This window comes from Typopeltis vanoorti, chromosome 6 (assembly GCF_054136105.1).
Source record: "Typopeltis vanoorti isolate ZY-2024b chromosome 6, IOZ_Tvanoo_1.0, whole genome shotgun sequence".
Classification (NCBI taxonomy): domain Eukaryota; kingdom Metazoa; phylum Arthropoda; class Arachnida; order Uropygi; family Thelyphonidae; genus Typopeltis; species Typopeltis vanoorti.
The window spans coordinates 100,790,404-100,814,868 of record NC_143554.1 but is presented as its reverse complement, the minus strand read 5'-3'; the positions used below and the strand labels follow the sequence as shown (position 1 = coordinate 100,814,868).

Genomic DNA, 24,465 nt, shown 5'->3' with positions numbered 1-24,465 from the left:
TCAAAAAGTATTGGGACACGGAAAAATTCAGATAAATGAAGACGTATTTTTAATATGGCAAGACTCATGTGTGCTATAGTTCGGCAGATTGATTGCTGTCGCAAGAAATTCTACGTCATAATAATAATATGAAAATTATGAAAACAAAATAGCGAAATGAATCAATGTTGCCTTCTATTATGTATCATTTGGGGCGAAAATAATTGAGTTGCATTCTTTACTACTGGAAATATATCTACGTCATTATCAGAATCTATATTTAAATATGGTGTTCAAGTGTCTTTTGGAAATATATTAAAAGGCTTTCTAAAAGACGAAAGAAAGCATATATCGATACATGTTATCTTTACATAGAAGGAACAAGGGAATGGAGAACTATATCGAAGGCCTACCTTGGTTCTGTAGAAATCGGACCAATCATTTTCTGAGTCCACGGAAGAGATTGAAAAGGATTTGGCAGTGGAGGGGGTGGCGCATCTTCCTGGGATTGATTGTCATCGCTGTGTTCTGAAATAAATGTTAAAAAGATTCCTGGGAGTTAACCATGGATTGATTTGCTTATTTAAATAATTAGATAAGAATAAAAAGGATATTTACATTCACATCGTTCATCATAACAAATCTTGAACGCTAACATATTTGACGTAACGCAGCTGTTTATTTCTATATTATTACTGGCAATCATAAAATCATTCTGATGATAATTAAACACACCCACTTTTTATAACGATAATAATAGCTAAATATAAAGCTGAAATTAGGATTTCTTAAACTTTTAATATGCTTTTAGCTACGTAATTTTTTTTATTTATTTTAAATAGCGTATGAAGATCGACTTTTTTCATTGGACCCTTTGAAACTGGATACATTATTAAGTTTTACAACCATTTACAGAATTATGAGAACAAAAGAACGAGAAAATGAATGTCTGCTTTTCTTGCCTTCCAGATTGGCTGCGTCGTTGGCTCCGTAGCAAGAGATGCCAGTGGTGCATGTTTGTTTCGTGGTTGGCATGACCATACTATTGCAGTACGTGCTGTGATGACCTCTGGCGTCTCTACAGATTATAGATCTAGTCTGAACGCCATGTCCACAGGTTACGGAGCACTGAAAAGAGAAGATTTATGAAAGGACTAGTAATAATTTGCCATAATAGCAAAATGGTAAACTTAAGTATAAACCATCTTAAAAGACCATAATTAGGAAATATCTTCCATTCTTTCTGATTTGTTTATCTTTTCTGTTAGCGTCTGGTAGCTTAAAATTACATATAAGTCCGTATTTTAAATACCTTTTAACTAATGCAATAGACATTTTGTTTGTTGTCGACTGTTTTAGAACACACGCTAATTTTACTGGCCTGGCCTGTAATTTTAACTTACTTGCTGGCCTGTCTTAAAAGGCAGTAATAATGTCTGTTCATGAAGCCGATTTGTTTGTGAGTGGAAAACTTTGTTATCTCCATACGAGACCGCTAATTTACCTTCAGAATGAAAGGCCCTTATAAAGGTTCTTCTCATACCGGGATGGAAATCGAATCCACATCGGCAATGCCTCGGCACGACAATGCTGATTTTGCTCCAATGAGATCAAAGTCATCACCGAATAAAATTTTTAGGAAAAAATTATATGATTATCTTAGAAAGTGGGTCTGGAAGAAACATGTGCGCCTAACTAACCACGCTACACATATCGGATTAGAATTAGAAACTTTTATTTAATACCGTATTGGACCTTCCTTTGGCCCAGATTACCGCACATATGCGGTTTGGCATCGATTCCGCAAGGTACTAAATTACATCTACGTCTGCAACATACCTGGCAGTCCTTTAACTAGCTCAGATTTTTGCGGAAGAGAATTTTGCTCCCGCATCTGTTTATCTAACATATCCTATATTTTCTCCACGTGACTCTTTTGTAGTCTTCCAATGTCCAGTCAAGGTGTTCCTGACACCACTGTAGACGAAGTTTCTTCTTCGCAGAAATAGTGGTTTCCGTATAGGCATGCGACTGTCAATACTGATCCTCTTCAATTCCATGCATATAGTTCAGTGAAATATGGGAATGCAACAGCCTTCATTGATTGGCTCGGTTAATTGCTGGGCATAATAAGTTCCGTTCGTCTGCACAAGCCTTCTCAGACGATGACAACAATCTCGTTCCTGACAGACTGTCTTAGTATCACAGTTACGCCTCTCAGACAAGCAATGTAGGTAATTTTTTCAGTGAATAAACACAAGCGATATCTCACCTTTTGAGAACAGTCAGCTCTGCTATTTTCCAAAATCGTGGCTCCAGCCAGACGCCCTCCCCTACACAATAAGCCCTCTATTGAGCTGCGAAAGATTCTTTTTTTTTTTCACTGTATTCAACACCATTGACGATTATCAACCGGCAACATTCTTAAATCGTTGCCTGGAACACGTGATGTTGCGCGACCAGATATTTTGCATATATGCTGCGTAAGTGACGCTTACGTAATATCTGCATAAAGGTTTATGATTCAAATAGCCGCTATGTAATTCGATAATGGTAGTACATTTCTGCTGAAGAAGTTATTCAGAGTAGGAGCTTCACAAACAGTTATAAAACGCAGTTAACTCTCTCATACCTTTCTGCCTGTAGCAGAAATGCATAGTGCATCCACTCTGAAAACATTCAAGTGTTTTACTCTTCTCATTCCCAAGTTCTTCCCCACACATATACTACCCAACTTCTCCATTTTGTATGCTATCTTTAACTTCCTAATTTTTATATGGTTCCTAGCCACGAAAAGTTTTTGTAAACTTTTTTTGCGTAGTACATTTGTACCATCTCTGAGCTAAGATTCTTTTTTTTTTCTATAAGTTTTATATTTTCTTGTAGTTTCATTTATTTTTTCCATAGTCCGGAAGCCCTGCTCTAGAGACCAAATGTGGAACTTTTCAAGCCACTTCAGGCCTCCAATAAGCCGGACGGTGGTCTCACACCTGGAGATGAAGTGCATCGACCATCTGATATAGGCACGCTGCAAAGATTTAATTGTAATAACTTCAGCTACCCTTCTTCATGCCCTCATTCTCTCTTGCTTTATCTATCTGCCCTTCCGAAAATTCGAATAAATCGAAAGAAAATCCACTCTTTCTATCACATTTTGATTTTGAATTTGGCCTCTTTGTAGAACTACAAGTCTTAGGGAAACTACAAAACTTACGAAAAAATTCTGACTTATGTTAATATGCAGTGCACTAAATGAATAGCAAGGTATTTAAAGTGCGTATAATAAGAACTGAGAGATTCTTTTTGAGAAGACGCCAATGCTACTTATCATGGCTGTTTTCGACTTCAAGTAAGGTGTGATAGTAGGTCCATCACAAAACATCAACCTCCTACGAAGTTAATAATTGGTTATGCTTAGGAATTAGTTATTAGTCAAACCTTTTTATTTCGAGTCGACGTAATATTTTTTATCAAATGCATCTTAACATCCCAGTCCTATTTTGAATCATCTTCATCTTAATTTATTAGCTAAATGAATGGATAGCCTTCTCCTTATATTACAGGAGTCAATGCAAAAGAATGTAAAGTTCATCAGCACTATGATTGTTTTTATGTAAGAAGCAAGATATTTTCGTAAAGCAAATGTAATGGTTGCATGTCTTGGTCAATGAAACAGCAAATGGTATCGAAAATAGTTTTATTTCATTCAATGATCCAAATTTTCTTCGTATATATTTCGAGTCAAGTTCATTTTATAATTCTATGGGTCAGTCATAACTTGGACCGACCTTCACTGAGACTTCGTTGTAAACATTAATAAAATATTTCGCTATAATGTTCGATTAATTATTGAAGATTAGTTGATATGCATGATCATGACATCCAATAGACTACTCCAGTTTAATTTAATTAATTTATTTATTGCTTTAAATGAAAAGTGAAGTAGTGCGAATTTGTATGAAATTATAAAAAAAGTTTCCGAAAGTTTTATTTCAAAGTTTTAGGATTTTCAATTCGGTACAATACTTATTCCCCATAACAATCGATTTTGGAAACAACCAATCAAAGTTCGAGTGCTGTAAACTAGGGGGGGGGGCAGCACTATAACAGCTAACCTTTCGTGTGTGTGTGTGTGTGTTGATTCATAGAAAAAGAATCATAAGACTTGTTTTGCGTTACATATCGTGCCAAAAGGTGGAAAAAGATACATCCGGTGCTATTTGTAATCAAAAAACACTTCCAAAACTATGCTTCCCGTTGTTGGCAAATAGAAATTAGAAAGACATTAAACATACTTTAAATACTAGGTACTGGTTTTCAAAAGTACTTCAAGAACTATTTTGTCCAGTTCTGCGTGTGCCAGAATCGGGAAGTTGAGTTGGAGATAAATGTAATTACGGACATTAGGAGTATATTTGTCCTCACATTCCTATTCATACTTTATTATTTAATAAACATTATTGTTAAAATAGTGAGTTATTAGTAGGCTAAGAAGACTTCATCAGCCACTAGAATTGTATTCTGATTTGGCTCGTTGAAGGATGAAAAAAAAAATCGAAGACAAAAGAGAAAAAAAAATGAAAGATGCAGATATGAAAACCCAACGTATGGTTATTTCCTTCTTCATTTATTTTTTAAACATAATCCAATTTTTATTTATTTTAATCACACCCATTGTTGTCTACTTTTCTATAAATAAAATAAAGATTTTAAGGGGAAAAAAAGCTTGTAAAAGTATGTGTTTTTCATTTCCTTAGTATAAATGCAAGCGTAATGTTACGGTAGTTTGCAGTAGGGTTAGCCTGTGATGATCTCGAACAGCTTAAATAGTTCAAAATAAAGTAGATACGTCCTGAATACAGAACAAACCTTCGCGGAGCGAAGACCGGTTCTCGGCTGTGGTGTAGCGAATTTTCCATCACTAACTCATTATCGTTGACAATGGGTTTACTGCGGACTTCACCCCATTTAACAGTGCGACAAAAACACCCCACTTCTCATTGCCGGTAACGCCTCTGTATACTGCAGTCGGTAACGGTGATGACGCCCTTTGATTGGAAAGACATTCTAATGGCTTTTCAAGTAAAAGTAAGTTAGCCGATCTCGTCCGGAAGTGGGAGGAGTTTTTTTTTTTTCATTCAGCAAAACGTGCAAACTTAACAAAATAACACTCTATTTATAGACCTGATACGTTGCTTTTGGTGTAATCCGAACAACTAAACAACCAAATTCATCCCCAATAATCAGTCCATTCTAAAACGGTCCATGAAGTTAAACGGAAGCATACACTTGCTAAGATTATTTTGGTGATTATCTCATTAAAATCTTCATGTAGACGGATAGTCACCTAGTATATTGAATGCATATCACAGATCTTTTCAGTAACATTGCGAAATTAATATAAACGAAATTCACGAATCTGTACTCGAGGCGTGTAATGTAGAAGATTATGCATTGTAAGGGAGAAATGGAGATATCATATCCGAAACCACGATATGTGACGTATATGTCACGCGTATATGTGACAGAATTATAACCGGAAGCCACTATATTTCATTGAATACATTAATTCAATCGAGTTGAATTAATTTAAACGAATAATTAAAATCATTCCATTATTCATTTAATATAATTTCAATAAAGAAGTAAATAACTGGGAGATAAATCAACTGTTAATCAAAATAACGTTAACGATTTTAATCTAGAATCCACCGTCACTCCCTTTTTTTTTTTTTTTTATTAAACTAAACTATAATGTTATTCTTGTAAGGTGAAAAAAAAAACCCATTTCCGACCATATAGATTTGTATGAAATAAATCCACAATATTTATTTTTTTTTTCTTTTATAACGACATAAATCTGTGTGGATGGCAAAGTCATAAAAGGAAATGCTATTCTCGTTTTGTATTTCGTAACATCTTCTTACTGATTTCCTGTCAAAATATTTAAAAAACACAAATCTAGTCTTTGCCGTTCCTTATCCCACATAGAGCACCATTTTTGTTTACGATGCGTTTTTTAAAACTCTTAACTGACGGGATATGACGTCAGAGATTAGAGTTATCATACAGTTGAAATACTGCTATTCATAATGACTAACAGGATGTAAGATAATAAGGACAAGAAAGAGAGAGAGAAAGAGAACATAAAGGGGAGAGAGAGAGATTGGATGATTTTCTTTTCAGAGAGATTATTTTCAAAATATTTACAGTAGCAAAAATTCGAGTTTTTTGGAGTCAAACATCCTCCCACCTCTGTGTAAGACGGGCTAACCTTATTCAGTTGAAATGCTCTTATAAATGGATCTTCCGACTTCACTACGAGGGATCGGAAAAAAGAAAGAAAGACACACACACACCGAGAAAGAAAAGCAGCAATAATTTATCTTTTTTATTATTATTAATTTTGATTAACCTTTAAGTAATTTAATGTTGGTTTCGATTTCCGTTAAACTCATTTTCCTTTGTTAACACTTCGCATCAATAATAGTTTTAATCCGTTCAACTCCACTTCGCGTTAGAAGTGAAAATTTTGTTTTTGATTAATGTTTGAGTTCCAAAAGGTTTATTACTTTAAATGTTATTATTGTTTCTCTCCTTCAGTTTCAAGAACTTCCTTTCTTGCTTCCTATTGATTAATGCGTTTTTTTCTTCTTCTTATATATATAGGAATTGCAATAGATGAACACGTGATCAACCTTTACGGTTTGTGCTGAACACAAAACCCTTCTAGGTACTTACACGATTTGCAAAACAAATGAAAGCAAAAACTTTTAGAATAAGTTGGTGTGAGAGTTTCTCAAGACTGTGGATCGATCGCGACGATATTTGAAGCGAAAAACTCATCGATTACACTTGGCTTCCTTAACAAGCAGAAATACCTCCCAACATGGTTCCACGATTTGGATTTTTCTCGCCTCATATTTCTCTAATTAAAATTTTATTACAGAGAAAAATACCGAAAATAAAAAAAGAACGTTATGTGCACGAACTTTGATAATTGTCGCTTATTTATATTTTTTTAATTGTAGTCATGAGCTTGAACAGTCAAAACTTTGTTATTTAATATTAGTTTTGATCGCTTTTCTTTTCCTTTATTTAGAAAAGATTTATTTATTTTAAAATACTCCATACGATCCCATTTAAAAGATAAATACTTCCATTGTATGGCCTAGAACTGAATCAATGATCGATGAAATATTCCCTGATTCAAATGCAACTGGAGATTTAAAAATTTACCGTAGATTTACAGGAACTCAAATGGTAGTGTACAAATTAAAACCTGTGCAAGACATAATCATTAAATATTCAACTAGTTGGCACCTAAAAACATACCCCAGACCAATGGCCCTCGATCCATCGTGGGCAGTGGTGAAGATTACATGGACGTTCTGTCAGTGGCTTCTGTCTAGGGCAATGCCCACCGCTAACTGGAATGAGAGTTCCGTTAGGACCGCCTTGGGCACAGAATACATGCCTGTTCTGTCTGCCACCACCGCAGGTCACTGAACAGAGACTCCAGGATTCGGTGATCCACCTAAAGAACAATCAATAAGATCGAATATCGCTTGAAACGATTGTTAGTTAGAGTAATACTTGTTTTACTATACTATATACTCTATTTTTTAATTATTAATATATACTATGAGAAACACAGTTATATGATTACATCTGTACTTAGGCATGGTATATTATTATAGTTGATTATTCAATGCAATATAAAATTGAATAATTCTGAAATATTGAGGTAGACAAAAAAGTAGACTTCACTGGAGTTGGACAGAGAAGATGAAAGGATTCGCAATTTATGAACTTATTCTATCTGCATGTGTAAAGCATGGAGGTATGTCTCTTTCCAAGGGTGCTGTATGGGATTCAGAATGTGACTCCGTACTAACTTTGCTCTCTCTCTTTCCTCAAATCATTTTTCCTTCTGGAAACTTCATCTCACAAAACAGGCAAACCATTTAGAAGAAACATTCAGTTCACAGATATAATACGCTAGCCTCATAGTTAGTTGATTTGACTGTAGTTTCAAACCAACCCAATCCAATGGCGATTCTTTGTCTTTTTAAAAGTGTTCGGACCGTGTGTGTTTCGAGATTATTAAATATTCTTTCTTTGACGCGCATTCCCTTAGTATACTTTGCTTTCGTTTACACTCTACTCTCTCTCCACATGTGGAGGAAGTGAAGGCAAGCTAAAGTGCTTCCACATGGATCTCAGATCTCTGTATTAGCGGAATGGGATTTTTTAAAAAAAGTTGTTCTTCTTTTAACCGATCAGTCAAGCCAGTTTTTTAAGTATTGTCCCAGCTTCCTAATTCTAAAAAAAGAGATTGCGTTTTCGTTTTTCGTATAAATGATCTGTCTGCATGTTGATGGAGCTATTTCATAGCAGGGAACTTCAAAAAAAAATCGCAGCCTTGGAATGCTGTAGATCATTACTTTATGTTGACTGCTTAACGGTTTTACGATCTCAGTGTTGCAAAGAATGGTGATAAGGTTAGGATGTAAGGAGATATGTCTCTGGGGTAGTCCAACTGCATATCTTTACTTCTGGCTCTTTTAATCTTTAAAACGAACCTCTTTCACCGTCTTAGTGCATATTTGAAATTCTTTGCGTCTGAAACTGCTGTTGTTTCTTGTTTGGAAGTACGGCAGAAATAAGTAAAATGCTATGGGGCCAAAGCATTATGTCTGTAACCTACGTGTGTTCTCAGGCTGATTCGTCTGTTTTGCCGGATGAACACACCCAAGTGGTTCCCGTGAGTAAAAACTTCCTCCATCGAAGGATATCGTTGATACCGATGGAGGCTGTTTGTACCTGACGAAATGTTATATGCGATTATGTTATTTATCCGTGTTCAGGGTTAACTGCGCATTCAAACAGCGTTAATTGCAAACGTACTCACCATTACAAGTGCCCTTGTTACTAGGACGTGGGGGCTCATTTTGAGTAATTAAGTTCTAATTACTTTTTTAACGCAGTTTACATCAGACATCATTTTAATTATTATTTGCGTTATCTAAGCGAGAGTTTTCATCGACATGAAGTGATAACAGTTGTCGATTTTATTTTTAACTCACTAAAAATGACTGATAACTTTATTTTAAAACTTACTTCAAATTTACACATCTTACAGCGCTGATTGCTTGAAGGTCCTCAGATTCAGTTGCTGCAACTAAAAAGAATCGAATGCAAGCACTTTTGAAATTATGGTTAGAAAAGTTTCGTGAGGAGAGTCAGGTTGAATATGGCGGCATTCTTGGGAGGGAGAAAGAGAGGTCAACATTCCTTGATATGTTTAGGAGGGGTGGAGTATCAAGTACTGTGGATACGTGACTGACGAGACGGAAGTGTGGCAACCTACCCCTACACCTGTGCCAACGACTTTCCCTCGCTATCAGAAAAAAAAAAAAAAGAAAAGAAAAAGAAAAATCTCTACTTCGGTAAAAGGTCAAATTACGGTGACAGGGTACTTTTAAATGTTGCTTTCGCTTGTATAGTCAATTTTAACGCAGACTGCAAAGTTCGCGGCAACACAATGCTGATAATGAGGGGTGTTGCTTTGCCCTCGGGGTGGGATAAGAAGTCTGGGTCTGAAATATCTTAAGTGAGGGATGTTTTTGTGAATCACAGTCAGTTTTCGTAGTTTTTAGAATCACTTGAAATCAAATCTCGAAAATGTTTTCGAGATTTGATCTTTAGAAAAACTTTTCTAAAATGAATTTTTTTTATCCATTCTTTCAGTTTTCTTTAATTCGTGCAGTTCTATAATCTGCATGACCAGTAAGATATTCGATAATGATTATTAGTGAATTAAAAAGATAAAAATAGATTGGGTTAAAACTTTCACACATTAAAGTCATTTATATGTGCAATTTACCACCATTCATATGATCTTCCAGATAATGATTTAATAAAAAAGAGGAAACTTTTGTAACTTATGCGGCGCTTCTTTACAACGCTTTTTTTTTCTTTCAAAAACCAAGATGGATAACTTGAATACATGATCCTTAATTGTCAAACTGGATTCCACAACCTCACAAAGCCTCCGAAGATCACCTCATCAGGATCGCGAGTAATTTTTGCAATTTCATAACAGTAATAACAAATATAATGATAAAATGCTGCCCGTTTCCACGTTTCACTATTACGCCTGTGCAATTCACTTCTGCTCGAGAATACAACTCTCGCCATCTTGTGTTCCTAATGCTAATGACTATTGGTAGTATCGTATATCTGTCGTGTATTCTACAGTAATTACTTTCAAAACACTACTAACTTGTCTCATTGATCAAATCAGAAATGGGCTTGGCAAAAAAAGAAAACATAGAAATAAATAAATAATAAAAGATGTTCCCTAGTCAGTGACTAGAATGGGACCTACGTCTCTCTTCTATGCCTAGAAAACCTGTGGAAGACTACGCAGACAGACGTTAAGAATTAAAAAAAAAAGGTTCTTATGAATGTAGAAATTTCCTTTAAACATAAATAAAATGAAATAGTCTTAGGGGTTGCCGACAGTTTTCAAATCAAAATGGAATTCTGTAGTATAGAGAAGTCACAAGTTTCATTCTTAGCACAGTGATTCGCGAAGTTACCACTTTTATATTAAGGGAGGCAAAATTTCAACTTTCTGTTTCTTCTGCGTCACTGAAAAGACATTTCAATGTCAAAATAACTGGTTGGAGGCGGGAGGGAGTGGACGCGTACCCGCTTTCCGCTAACAGGTTGTGGGTTCGAATCCTACTGTATGATGGATGTTAGCGAAAATCTTTAAGTGGATGTAATTTTCGCCATCTGATGTGAGACCACCAACCTGTTATTATCTAAACCGATAACCTTCCCACGTGCTGATTATACTCGTACTTGGACTTATACCTTATTTGGATGGGATTCACATAAACAACATCTAACAAACATGTTGCACTTGTATTTTTCTTAACATTTGCTAGTGAGCTTGAGGAACGGTATGTTCGAGCAAAACTTACAGAATAAAATAAAACGCTTCGGTTGAATATCTTTGATAATAATAAAAAAAAAAATCATGTTTATGGCTCAAAAGTTGTTATTCGTTTTATAGCTGTTCAGAATGATTTGCTGATCTACTGCTACCAGTAAAGATTAAAATATTTTAGTATTCTGCTGTCCCATACGAGGAATTTTATTATATAACATCAACATTCGTATAACAACGCTGTCAACTGATTACCTGCAGGTTTTTAATTGCAAATCCCGTCACTCTTAGCCTTTGATATTCTTATTAATGTGTTTTCTATTCTTGAGTTTTGTTCGAAGACCTACAACATTTTGCTTAGAAACTGCACTTGGGAGATAATAGCACAGTTTGATCGCTCTCATAATTCAATTCAAGGACGTAATTTCAGAATGGTTGGCAAATGCTATCGATCTTTCAATAAGACGTGAAAGCCACTCCTATATCTGAGACTTAGAAACTTACAAAGTCAACCTGTAATTCTTGTTTTGTTTTATTCTGTCCACTAATAAAAGACAAACTTTGAATTTTTTTTTGACCTTTTCTCGTAACTTTTGTATTTATAAGGTTATTTTCATTCATTACCATCTGATTCGATGGTAATGAATGAAGATTGTTTTTCAAAGATTTGCTCAGTCGGTTTCGACAACGTCCTTTTAGTTGGAGAGACCTGGGTTCGAAACCTGTCTAAGATGTAAAGAATCGTTTATCAGGCCTTTTCAACTAAAAGCGAGTTAGCTGGTCTCATGCGCAGCTGGCAGGAGTTTCCTTTTTGAAGCTCGGGTTTTCGTCAGGCAACAAGAAATTTATCTTTGACAAATGGCAAAGATAATCGTGGCCTCCACATCCTGAAGCGGGCCCCCAGGCCAGGATTTTTGGCTTCCCCCCCCACACACCTCAGGTTAAGAACAACGCACTGCTTTACAGTCTCCATGGTTTAAGATCAATTAGTTTAAATGATAACACAAAAGTGATATTTATTTAAAAAACTACCAACATCTGCTTAATACAAACTAAAAATAATATTCAAAGTACATTTTCTAGCTTTTGTCGACAAATTTATCAATAATGTCAGTAAAATCAACTCGCTTAGCCCAATCATTTTCGATGCCCAAAATTGTAAGGTGATTAAGTCGCTCTTGGCTACCTGTGCTTCTTTTCCATGTTTCCAATGAATAGGCCAGTCTGCCGAATGATCTCTCAGCTGAAGAAACAGTAACCGGTATTGTGCAAAATAGTTTAATGCAGATATTGGCAAATATATCTTGCAGGGTTTTGTCATAAATTGCGTTCAGAAGTCTCACCGGACTATCAAAAACTATCTTATGAATACTTTTAAGGTGAAGAATTTCATTCAATAACTCTTCTGACAGATCTTTTTCACACGTTGTGCTGCTTTTGCGATAAGTTGACCACCGTCCAAGTTGTGGAAATTTAAAATCGGTGAGAATAATTCACATGTATTATCTGCTGCTTCAAATCTTGTTTTTAAATCATTCATAATGAAATCTGGATAAATTACGAAAATTTTGAAATCTTGTTCAGGTTCTACAGTAGTTTCTCGATTTCCGCAAAATTGAGGTTGCACACGGATTGCTTCAGCAACTACTTTTGCTTCTTGGACAACACTTTCCCACGAGTCACGTAAGTGTTGTATTTCTTGCACTAATTCTCTTAGAAGTGCGGACTCGACCTCAAGAGATATTCCTTTACTTTGTATAATAATATTCTTATTGTCAATACTTGCTAATATTTTGTGCCAAAACATTGTCATTAGCATACCTTTATAAGATCTGAAATATTTTTTCAAGCCTTTAATTGTGTTCGGTGTTGAAGGGGAAAGCGAGACGGGCGAACCAAAACCGAAAACTAAAGTAAATCCTTTCGAATGGGAAGGTTCAGAAGCGTAACCATAAGTCTGAAAAGATGGATAATGGGTTGGAAACGATTGCAAAAGCTATTAGTCCCTCTCGGCACATATTCATTCATATTTTATAAAGTTTCTTTTTGTCTTTTGTTAGTCTCGCTTAACTGGCTGACCCAACAAGACGTGCCCCCAGGCTAGATCCTTGTCATCCCCACCCTTGTGGGGGGCATGAAGAGAATACATGCAATTTATAGGCAAAAGAAGAAAAAAACATTACAACCACCAGCATTATATATTATTCTTAATATTATTATTATTTATATTGCCAGCCTGGTTGGCCGAGTGGTTAGCGTATCCACTCTCCAGCCAAAATGGCTGCGGGCTCGAATCCCACCGTGGGCATGGATGTTTGTGATTGTCCGTGTAAATACCAGTGGTGGTCGGTGGTAGATGGCGTGGGTGTGGTTGCGGTCAATTGGTGATTAAATGATGGAGTTGTAGAGCAGGTGCCCTCCCTCGATGAGTCCTTGGACTCCCTGGAGGTGTCAAATAATAATAATTAGGAATTCTGATAATTTGTTTAATTTCAAAATAATGCTTCGAGAAAATAAAGCTCAAAAAGCTTTTATTTGATCAGCAGGGAGTTACCACATATTTCGCTAAATTGTTAACGTTAAAAAATATTACTTACACAGCTGGACATTTTTCTTTATTGCATTCTTTAATCTGAGGCCTTGGCCTAGACGTAAGGTCGCACAGCCTTTCATCTATCTCCTTTCCAGTCTCTTTGTTAAGGCAGACTGGTCTAGCCATTTGATATCCTGAAAGAAAACGAAAAATTACAACCATTTTATGGAACAGTTTAAATGTGTATCGTATTATTTCGATTAAAATGAATTAACCAGTTTTGCAGCGGTAGTGAAATACCACTGGGTGACTCTGTAGTTGCGATTGCCCGTATATTGATCATTGCTAGCAGACGATCTTTGCTCGCGTAAATAGTAACTAATGATTTGCTATCCGCAAAATTTGCTATTTACTGTTTAGCTTCGGGATAGTATTAAATTAAACTTTGGCAGTTTTACATACAGACAAATAATAATATATTTAATTATTTGAACTTTCATTAGTAATTCTTTTTACTGCGAACTTGAGCAAGTAGCACTTTATTAATCTACTGTTCATTAGTCTGAAGCACAGTTTTATTCACAGAGTCGTATTTTGTGGAATGCAGTCGTAGCAGAAACGAAATATATCGTTTAGCGCTATGAATGTCCTTTCCCGTTTCATTATTATTTATTAATTTCGTTAATAAAATAAATAAATGCTAATAATTGCTCGTATTAACAGGCATTACCTCAGATATTTGAAAAATTTGTAACTGGTCTGGAATACGCTACAAAAAAGACTTTTAATCTTTCGTTGACTCTGCTGCCACCTTGTGTTCATTTGTAACATGTCTTGACTTCAAAATTGCAAAACTCACAAAGCGTTGTTGTTTCTAGGTTACATGCAAATAGTCCATGTCTTTTTATATTGATCATTAGTTAACTTCGCATTGCAGGATTCCGTATGGATATGAATAAGCCAACTTCTCAAGAGCTTTACAGATCCGATAAACGAAACTACAGGTATTATTATTAGTTATGTGTCTCAGTTTGAAATTATGGTTAACATTGTCCGATGCTAATTGAATAAAACATTCGCTAAGATGGAAAGCTAAACGGCTATTTTTTTCTGGCGAAGTTAATTAAATTAATGGGATAAAAATCCCTTAACATTATCTTAGAGTTTCGCCTACTGGCTGTAAAATAATAAGGGATTTTTATCCCCTTAATTTAAAACATCCCCTGTTATGAAATATCTTCTTAACTACACATCCAAGTATTATACACAGTTTATGATTTTTGTTTCCCTAATATCCCACAGTATTTGTATTTTTGTAAAATTTAAGCTGAAAATATCACTTCAAATCATGGAAAATAATACAGTTGTATGATATAACATTATAATTCTCTCTCTCTATATATACATAAAAACTAGAGTTTCATCTTGATTTCGGTTAACTCTTGGTAGTGACACTGTCCTTGAGGTGTGGACGTTCGTTTTGTCTAAGCATGAGTTCGTGGGATTGGCCGGTTTTAACCTTCGCTGTGTCTAGGCTAAAGCTAATGAGGTCGGTACCGCCCTTTTATTCTGTGTTCTTGTTAAGAAAATGTTTAGTCATAGATGAGTAATGAAACCAATGTTATTGATAAGAGGTTTAAGAACCTGTTGAATAGAGTATCATTGACGTTGTATTCATTTCATTTTTCACAGAAGAGTTGATTCTTTGTTAAAGCACTTTACATGGACGGCTGTATTGTAAATCGGTGATTTTCCAATGTGTGCTGACTTGATGTTTAGAACCAGCATAGATTAAGTGCACTCATTGGTTCACGAATCATGATAGCTAAGACAGCTTTGATGATTTTATACAACTTCACAGGTCGTACAGTGTGGGAACGTCTTTTTTACACTTTCCTAACACAACGTGGTATTGCACAAAGCAATGCTTGTAAACATGTAGTTTGAAGAAATAATGGACCAACACAGATGGGGGGGGGGGGGGGGGGCAGAAGCCTACAGAACATCAGTGGGATAAACAGGAACGCACAATTGTGGTTCTATCAGTGTGGTTCTCTTCAAGCGTTAAAGAAAGAGTAGAACACACAAACTTTCTACCAGAAATTAGTATAAAAAGGACATATTTATTACTGCCAAAAAAGTGGAAGAATTAATTATTATTTTCCGAGAATAATGACATTTTATTTATATCTGCATGAGTACAATGACATTTGGTATAAATGAAGAACAAATAGAATTAAGGCGACTGGAGGAGGTGGTAAATGAAGAACAAATGCATGTTTTTAGACTTGGACGGAAACTGAAAGGAATAACAAATGTAGCATACGATAAAGTGTTGCAGGGCATTGTAATGATGAAATAAAGTTAAATGACATTGAACGATTTTATATATATATATATATATATATATATATATATATATATATATATATATAACACAGAACTTTGTGAAATAATAGGCGCCTTTACGCCGTACCGTACCATACCCCGCCTCCCCTCCAAAAAAAAAAATAAATAAATAAATAAAACACACTAGATAAATTTCCTGTTTACAAGAATGGCTTCTTTCATTCATACCAAAAGTCAATCTTCTTACAGTTATAATAAAATGGCGTGATGGCTGAACCCCCCCCCCCCTCTAAAAAAAGCGGTGTGGTATTTGAACACATGCACTACTCTATAAAATACATATACAAGTAATAAAATAAAAATAAGTAATAAGTTAAAAAAATGGTGCTGTCCTATTTTTTTTATTAGATGCGCTATTTGTGAACAATGAAAAATTCACGTTTGATGCAGGCTACATTGGAAATACACACACACACACACACAGATACTTGCGTGTTAGCTGCAATCATCCCATAAGCCAAAACGTTGTGAATCATCATCATCACATTATAAGCGTAGTGTACAATACTAACTGCAGCACTTACACAACAGAACATAATGCATATTTTTTATATGAATTTTTTTTGTGATTGTTCAGGAATTAACTTCAATCGTAATAACAATATGAACGATCTCACCAAATACAGCACACGCAAAATTCTGGTTATATTTTCAACCAAGAGAACTGCAATTTTAGCTGATTTTGTTGGCATATCTTTCGTGAAATATCAGCTTAAGTATTCTCGTGTGTGTGTGTGTAGATGCTGTTGTCTTTTTTTCATATTAATGAAACGTCAGAAACAATCTATCGTAGAAGAGCAATAAAGATAGCCACTATCTTCAACAGTCATTAAATGATGTATTCTCTTATTGGCCTACTCAGTCATCAAGCTACCGTGGATAACTATAATAGAGTCACTGAACTTATATCAATAAGTAAAATAAAGCTATAGCTACCAGCTTACGGTTGTCGTCAAGAGGGTCTTCAATTTGCGTGATGTTCGTGTATGCTGTGCCACATTGAATTCGATCCATTTATCACTCTATGTGCGTTTAAATATTCACCAGAACGCGCTGATGTTTAAGATTTTAATTGCTTTCTTGAAATTTAATAGGCTTATTTGGGTCCAAAAGACTGCTTTTATAAGAAGGTTTCTCATTTACTTTTTTTTTCTTTGGTGACCCGTCCTGTACTTTACTTCTACTACCGATAAATGAAAAATCTATCTCGGATGATGGAGAAATACGAATCAATAGATGTATTCGCAGTAATGCAGACGCCAGTTTCCAAACTTCAATCCATTTCGCTTTTGCATGGTTGCACCAGTTTTTCTTTGAAGAACGAAACCCAGAATTCTACTCGGGGGAAGTTACAGACTATACATGGGAATCCTTTTCCGAGAGGAAACCGATCTAAGCGCTAATGGCATACAGCTATAGTGACGTGTTTGACCATCAGCAACAGTTCCGGCAAATGATTTCCGGTCGCTGCCTCAAAAAAAAAAAAAAAAAAAAAAGATTTTTTTTTTTCTCCTTCTTAATCAACAACTTTATCTTTCTTAAATAGCGCATATGATTTAAGAAATTGCAAGTTTTATTTTCTGACCCGCTTTCTCATTTCCCCGCCTCATAAATTCATTTTAATGTATATTATAATCATTGCCGGTGTCATTGCAGCACGCACACACACACCCGTTACCTACAAATCCATTGTAGTCATTTACACAATTGTGATCACCACAAGGGGGACGTTTTTCATTCTCCATCAAACCCCCCCCCCATCTCCGCGCCCTTTTTTTTTCCCTTTTACTTAGCTCGTGCTGCACGCGGATCGTCACTTTAAGTGCATAGTAAAGCAAACATTCAAAATGCTGATGCTCTCCTGCCGTTAGCTGTACAAATACTCTTACAGCTTTGCTCGCGGAAGTGCTGACGTCACAATATTTCCGCGTGTCGGTTGCTAGGTAGCCGAGTTTGTTAATTGTTCCTGATGTTAGAACAACGATTACTGTGTGCAGTTGTTGAATTATATGTGTCGCCTGTGTTAAGTTTTTTTTTTTTTTCCTTTATGTACACGAATAAAAACTTAATATCAAAGATTCGTCGCGCATGTCCAGACGGTTTAAGCAGTTACGACAGACTTATAAATCAGAATACTTACTCAATCTATATTTAACATATATTAATTTAATTCAGCATAAATAATTTCTATTTACGAAAAAAAAATTTATTCTTACCTCCGCCACAGGTAGCTGAACACCTAGAGAAAGATGTTTCACCCCACACATATACTGGACGGTGACATGTCGATCCATCTCCTCCACAGACTCCACATTCATCTACAGTTTTCGTGGATCCCAATTGGAGGTCACATCCTACAGGCTAAAGGTGGTAAAGCCGCTCTGTTAGAATTTGGTTCGACTCCAGTGGTTAGTATGGTATTGTTTATCAATTCAATTAAGGATAACTATAATATTTTTATATGCCATAAAATTCATTGAAAAGTGAATACATTTGTTAAATGGTTTTTGCCTTTTGCTACAATCGCTTAAAATCACAAAAGAAATATGTTACTTTCGTATATACTACATATATATGTAGTATATGCGAAAATGTGAGTCATTTATATGGCGAAAGAGAGTTAAAATACATGGAGAAGCGTGACATGCATATTATTAATAGCAAATTGCTTTCGAGGCTTGCCTTAGTTACTGATTTTAGAAGTAACAAACAATTCTTGGTGGTGGATGCGCGTGTTTGACACTCGTGTGTGAGGGTTAAACAATTATATACGATTCACGACTATGGGTGATCGAGTGCATGCATACGTGCTCACGTTTTTTTTTTTTTTCCTATGCTTTTATTGATATTAACATCAATTGGATATTCAGTTATTATCATCATGTATCACGTTCTACGTTTATCTATTGGTAAATTAGTTTAAAAATTTAATTGCTTTTTAAAGTAGCGTCATCAACAATAAAGGAAACTTTATTCTTTAATGATTTTTGCATTTCTTTAGTTTGTTTCATTTCTTATTGATAAAGGCTATTGAATCTTTGTGACGTTAAGTATACCGTGTTCACACGTTCGCTTCTTTTGGGCGTACATATTCGTATGTTGTTGTCTATTAAAGAAAACACGTTATTTTAATATATTCTTGTATTTCATCGTCTTTTTAGGAATAGTAGTTAATCTATAAACATCTGAATATCTAAAAAAAAGGGTAATATTTTTACTTTGGGCTGGTCAAACGGAAAGTGCTAAAGCGACAAAAACAACAGGATGACGAACGCAGGCGTCACTGTAGGATTGTAGGGTGGTGCACCGTCTTCGAAATTACTTACCCTCCCCGAACTCTGCAAGCGGAAATGAACGTCCCGTGATTATTATTACACTTCCAAAACTTGACCTGACAGTCCTCTCCCTCATCACCGCTTACCTTTATTGCTTTTCGCTCCTCCCCATACCCCCCCCCCTCCCAAGCATCAATATTCCTGGCTGGCTCCATTGTTGATGTGCGGGTGTCAGCTTAGTCGAGTTTTTTTTTTTTTTTTTATAACTTCGACACCCGAGGGATTCTAGTAGTATTTTTGAATTAATAGATCGTCTGTATGAATTTCTGATTAAAAATATTATAGTTAAAAATCTTATTTTAGATAAAATGTTAATAAATTAAATATTTTAGTTGAAAATAGACATTAAAGTATATCTATATAATTGATCCTTTCTTCATTGACACTGTTGTTGTGGTTATAGCCTTTTGGCTGTTTAGGAGCAGTTATATACGCCACCATCTAGGAAATGAGTATGAGCAAGGTGGTTTACCGTTGCTCTCCTTGCCGTACTATATCCCATGACTGTACCCTGTGTGTTCAAGGGGCTGGTTTGTCTGCTTGGGGGACGAACAACCCCTGATAAACTGGTGGGAAAAAAACTTGCTGTCCACGAATCGAACCTAGGACACTCCTTACCCAGGCTTATGGTTGCGAAGCGCAAAGCCACTAAGCTAACCGCGGACTCAGTGAGACTACAGAATCGCAAAGGTGATAGATGTTAATCTACTTTGATTCTGGACTAAATTTGGGCGTTTCTTGCAATGTTTACGAACATAAGTGCGTAATCTGTGCGTGCCAATACTTCCAGTTACTTGGAGATTCTTCACATAGCAATAAATGGTAGCAAAATGTATCAGAAAGTGGACACACACTTACCATGCACTTGCCTCCTACACACATATCAAGGGAACCGTCACGACATCTAGTGCCATCTCGAACTCGAGGTGCCAATTTGGCTACAAAGCTGTAACTGCGAGCTTGACAAGTTAAACTGCATGGATCTTCAGGATCGTGGTAAGGTAGCCACTCGTAACGACGTCCACGGTAAGGTACTGCGTCGTAAGCCGAACACTGAGTGGCACGAAAATCTCTGGAGTCGTGACATGGCTGAAAGAAAAAAAAAATGCATTTTATTAATTATAGTAAGAAAAAAGAAAACATGTTTGATGTTTGCATAACGTCATTCTATGGATAACTTGGAGAGAAAACAGGGAAAGAGACAGTCGAGTTAGGTATGCCAATATGAAAAGGTGTTCTGAGTTCCCAATAGTTCATAATCGCATACGTCACAATTGAAAATGAAAAAAAAAGAGATTATTTAATTAAATATACGATCACGAATGTTCATTTAGTGAAACAGTTTAGTTCTCTAAGCTTTGAAAATTGTCGGATGAGTATTGAAAGCAAGCGGTCACTTTGGGGAATGTAAAACGTACTGTATGAGGTCACCTACATAATTTCGTGCGATGGATTTCTTTGAGACATGTTCATGTTTTCAGTTGTCAGTTCCTTTCTCCCCCCCCCCCTCGGGATTTGGGCCGTGGTTAAATTAAGACGTATCTCTACTTATGCATGAATAATACACTCGAGTATTCCACTCATAGACAGGAGAAGCGTGCAGTAAGACCTTCCCTATAGCATTTCGAGTATCACGGAACGTGCCAGAACGGGTCGCGTGGAATAAGAGAGGGAAAAAAAAAAAAATGTGACATCCTCGACAGAGACTGACACCGCTTCTGTGGTTAAGGATGCCGTGCATGTTTATATTTTATTCCTTAGAGTCGGCAGTATAATTAAGGTCAACGTTTGCTGATGTTTATTAACGAGATGCTAGCGGGATTAATTCAGAACTTTGATCGGTGATGGAATGCGTCGTACGTGTTGATAAATAAACCAAAGGTTCAGGACAGTGTGAAAAATTCATTGCATGACAGCTAATGAGACTGTTTTGAAGTGTGAAAGGAGACGTCGCTCTTTCGGTGGCGGTGGGGGGGAACTAGTCGGGGCTTTCTTTCAAATGGGTCAGAGGTTTTAGGACATTTTGAAAATCAGCAAATGCTGTCTGATCTCAGCGAATTGAACGATAGAATTCTATTCTAGAGAATAGATAGATAGATTGATATACATTTCGAAACAAGCATCAGAAACTGTTCAATAATCTGCCAGTTTGCAGTTTCCGAAGTCCTTGAAGATTCGTCGAACCAGAATGTAATATGTTTAATACAATAATAATAACAGCAAGAAAAATAAGAAATAAAAAAAGAAGATAATAATAAGAAGAAGATAATAAGAAGAGGAAGAAGAAAATAGAAGATAATAATAAGAAGAAGAAGAAAAGAGGAAGTTTCTTCTTTTCGCTGAATGTAACTAGATTTTTATTCGTATGTATTTCTTATAGACAGAATGCGTTTGATGCGTTAAACTGGAGGTCATTTATTAATACTTGTGTACATTAGTCTATACAAAGTATAGCTAATCATATTTTAATTAGGAAACTTATTATTTTTTTTTTTACCTGCATGTTACAAATACGGTATCTTGAAGATTCTCCTTGGCATGATTTTCTGCGACATTTACGCAACTGGAATGTGATGCCTCCATCACAGCTTCTAGAACACACATCCCATTGACTCCATTCTTCCCAGCCTTCATAAAATTCTCTTTTGTCATCCTAAAACGAAAAAAAAAGCAACGCAACACTTTACATGCTGGGATATTTTTGTAGGATAAGTTAATTTATAAAAACTATGTGAGGTTTAGTTTTAAAAACTATATATTATATAAGAGAATCCAATTTACGAAAAATGGCTTTAAAATGCGCCCTGTTGGTTACTAAGTTATGGGAGAGCAGGTTGTCTGTTAATTGCAAGTTGTTTTTCTGGACAGTTTGTGTGTTTTGTTGGGGGAGAGAACTGTCTGCCGTTTCTACATAAGTCAGATAACTCACCTTCAATTGACATCCTTATACAGGATGCCGTATTTACAGCGATATGTAAATATGGCGTCATTCTCTCGATGTGCTATTGAGAGAAATATGATAACTTATACCATACTTTGCTTAACGAAATTACATTTATTCGAAACATAGCAACTGCCAGGATTAAATTATTCATTTTTTTTTATAGAACCTCGAAACTTGAAAGAAAGATATTTCAATAAACAAATAAAGTAAAACACACAAGTGCTATTCATGTTAATGCCCAATGTGTACCAAAGAGTATTATGATTAAATATAAAAGCAACAGAAAAACTGACTTTCTGTTGATTGTAATATTTCTAATTTGAATAAGTTATTTTAGCTGGAATGGATCTCTGAAGACCTTTGTAACTCTTCGAATTGCTTCAATAAGATAATGAGCTATACAAGTGGTTAATAAGACTCTTTTTTTTAAAAAAAACAACACCGAAATACGTTTGGTAATGTTCGATGAACATCAATAACGGACACCTTGTTTCCGAACGCGGTATCATTATGTAAAATTTTCATTAAAATTATCGTCAAAAAAAAAAAAAAATCCGCGAGATGTGCTTTGAACAAAAGGCACTTGACAGAAGTGTTGAATGTGGCGACTCTTGTTGGTCCTTGCTTATGACTTGAGTACCTGTCTGTTTTTCTTATTGCTACCAGATTTTCGAGGTTCTTTACCCTTACACACCACCATGATTCTTTAAGGAGCATGGGGAGGAATTTCTCCTTTGAATACTTTTCTGAATAGATGTATGGTAAACTTGAAAAGTTTGTCAAGTGTTATCTAGACGCGCTAATGGTGCTCCAGCCACGAAACCTTACAAGTACTTCTCCTCTCCAACTTCCAGTATGTGTCTGTAGTTTTCTTCTTGTACACACACACACACACTTATTGTAACCCTTGGCAACGAACTTCACTGACGGCTTCACTGGATTTCGATATAATCGATCCAGGGGCGCAACTGACTTATCACATAGTCTGAAGTACATTCACCAGTGGGTTTGTGCTTGTACGTGTGTGTGTGTGCGCGCGCGCGTTCAGTGCCGTTGGAAATTCTTTATTCAGTGGCGGGGCAAAAAAAGAGTATTCTTTTTTTGTTAAAAGTCGAGATGTGGTCATTCATCCGTTTCCTGCCCACAAGATCTTGTGTCAGCAGAGACACAGAGATTTGGTTAGGACTATAGGAGAGAAATAAAAAAAGAGAAAAGAGAAGAATTCTCTTTCGTATCAGACCCAAAGAAAAAAAAAATAAAAGATTAAAGGAATTCTTTACGATGTAAGATACTGTAATAAAAGCCTAATTACTTCGGTTCATGAAGCATATTTAAAGTTATTCGCCTGTTTATACAAATCTTAAAAATTGGACAGTGAATGGCAATGATGCCCGTCCCGACGAGTATCTTCAGAAAAATACACTTTGGGGGATTTTTCTGAAAGTCACGTTTTTCTTTGTTCGAGCGAATGTGATTCACCTGTTAACATTGTGATTCGTCCGGGGGGGGGGATATTTTTTAATACATAAAAGAAATATCTAATTTTCTTTCAACCTCCGACACGGAGCGACAGGCATTCCTATATCAATGTATACGAATCATGGCCATAGTTTAATAAAAAAAAAAAAGAGTCTTAAAGACTTTAGTCTAGTTTTCTTAAGCAAAAATAACACAAGTAACTAACCAGTCAGTCATTCAGTCACGTGATTTGAAAGTAACATCTTTATACTACAGTAACTAAACCCTTATTCATCATTGCTACAAAACATGGACATCGCACATCAACCCCAAATAAAAATGCACCGCGAGTTCTGTGTGATTTAGCGATGAGTAAGTCTCAAGAATCTCCCTTCAACCATTCTTAATATTAATATATATACAGTATACTGTGCATGATACTATTACTTAAGTGCTTGTTCCTTGAAAGTGGTTGGGATCGTCTTACGAAATACAAGCCACTAAATCTATTATGAAGACATTCACTTTATCTCTTTTCAGTCTACGTTTGCCAAGTGTTATTCGTGGTTTTTATATTTTTATAAGCAACATTTCTGTTATCTTTAATCGTCTGTAGATTGAATCGTCCACCATCTATAAATGATAGATTAATTTACTGTGAATACCGTTTTGATTTGTTTACGTCACTAGATAAAGAAATCAATATGCCAGACGTTCTACGGTATTCCCGAACAATTACACTTTGATTGTTCCATTTGTCATGTGACTCTCACTTATTAGCGCAGTTAAAATCTCTTTTAGCACGGACCCAAAGGGGGGGGGTAGGGGAAAGGCAAAAAGTTAT

General features: G+C 35.8%; 1 protein-coding gene across 3 annotated transcripts in view; it reads right to left on the bottom strand.

Moving 5' to 3' along the window:
* The window catches only part of nolo (ADAMTS-like no long nerve cord), a 180,795-nt gene that overhangs the window by 77,296 nt on the left and 79,034 nt on the right, over nt 1-24,465 (bottom strand). For all 3 annotated transcript variants that reach the window (XM_090394335.1, XM_090394334.1, XM_090394337.1), the window contains exons 3-9: nt 21,717-21,872; nt 20,078-20,308; nt 18,101-18,245; nt 13,540-13,669; nt 7,315-7,516; nt 942-1,107; nt 393-507 (exon numbers count right to left, since the gene is read on the bottom strand). In XM_090394335.1, the coding sequence (XP_090250461.1) occupies nt 393-507; nt 942-1,107; nt 7,315-7,516; nt 13,540-13,669; nt 18,101-18,245; nt 20,078-20,308; nt 21,717-21,872 (1,145 nt within the window). The remainder of the gene's footprint in view (nt 1-392; nt 508-941; nt 1,108-7,314; nt 7,517-13,539; nt 13,670-18,100; nt 18,246-20,077; nt 20,309-21,716; nt 21,873-24,465) is intronic.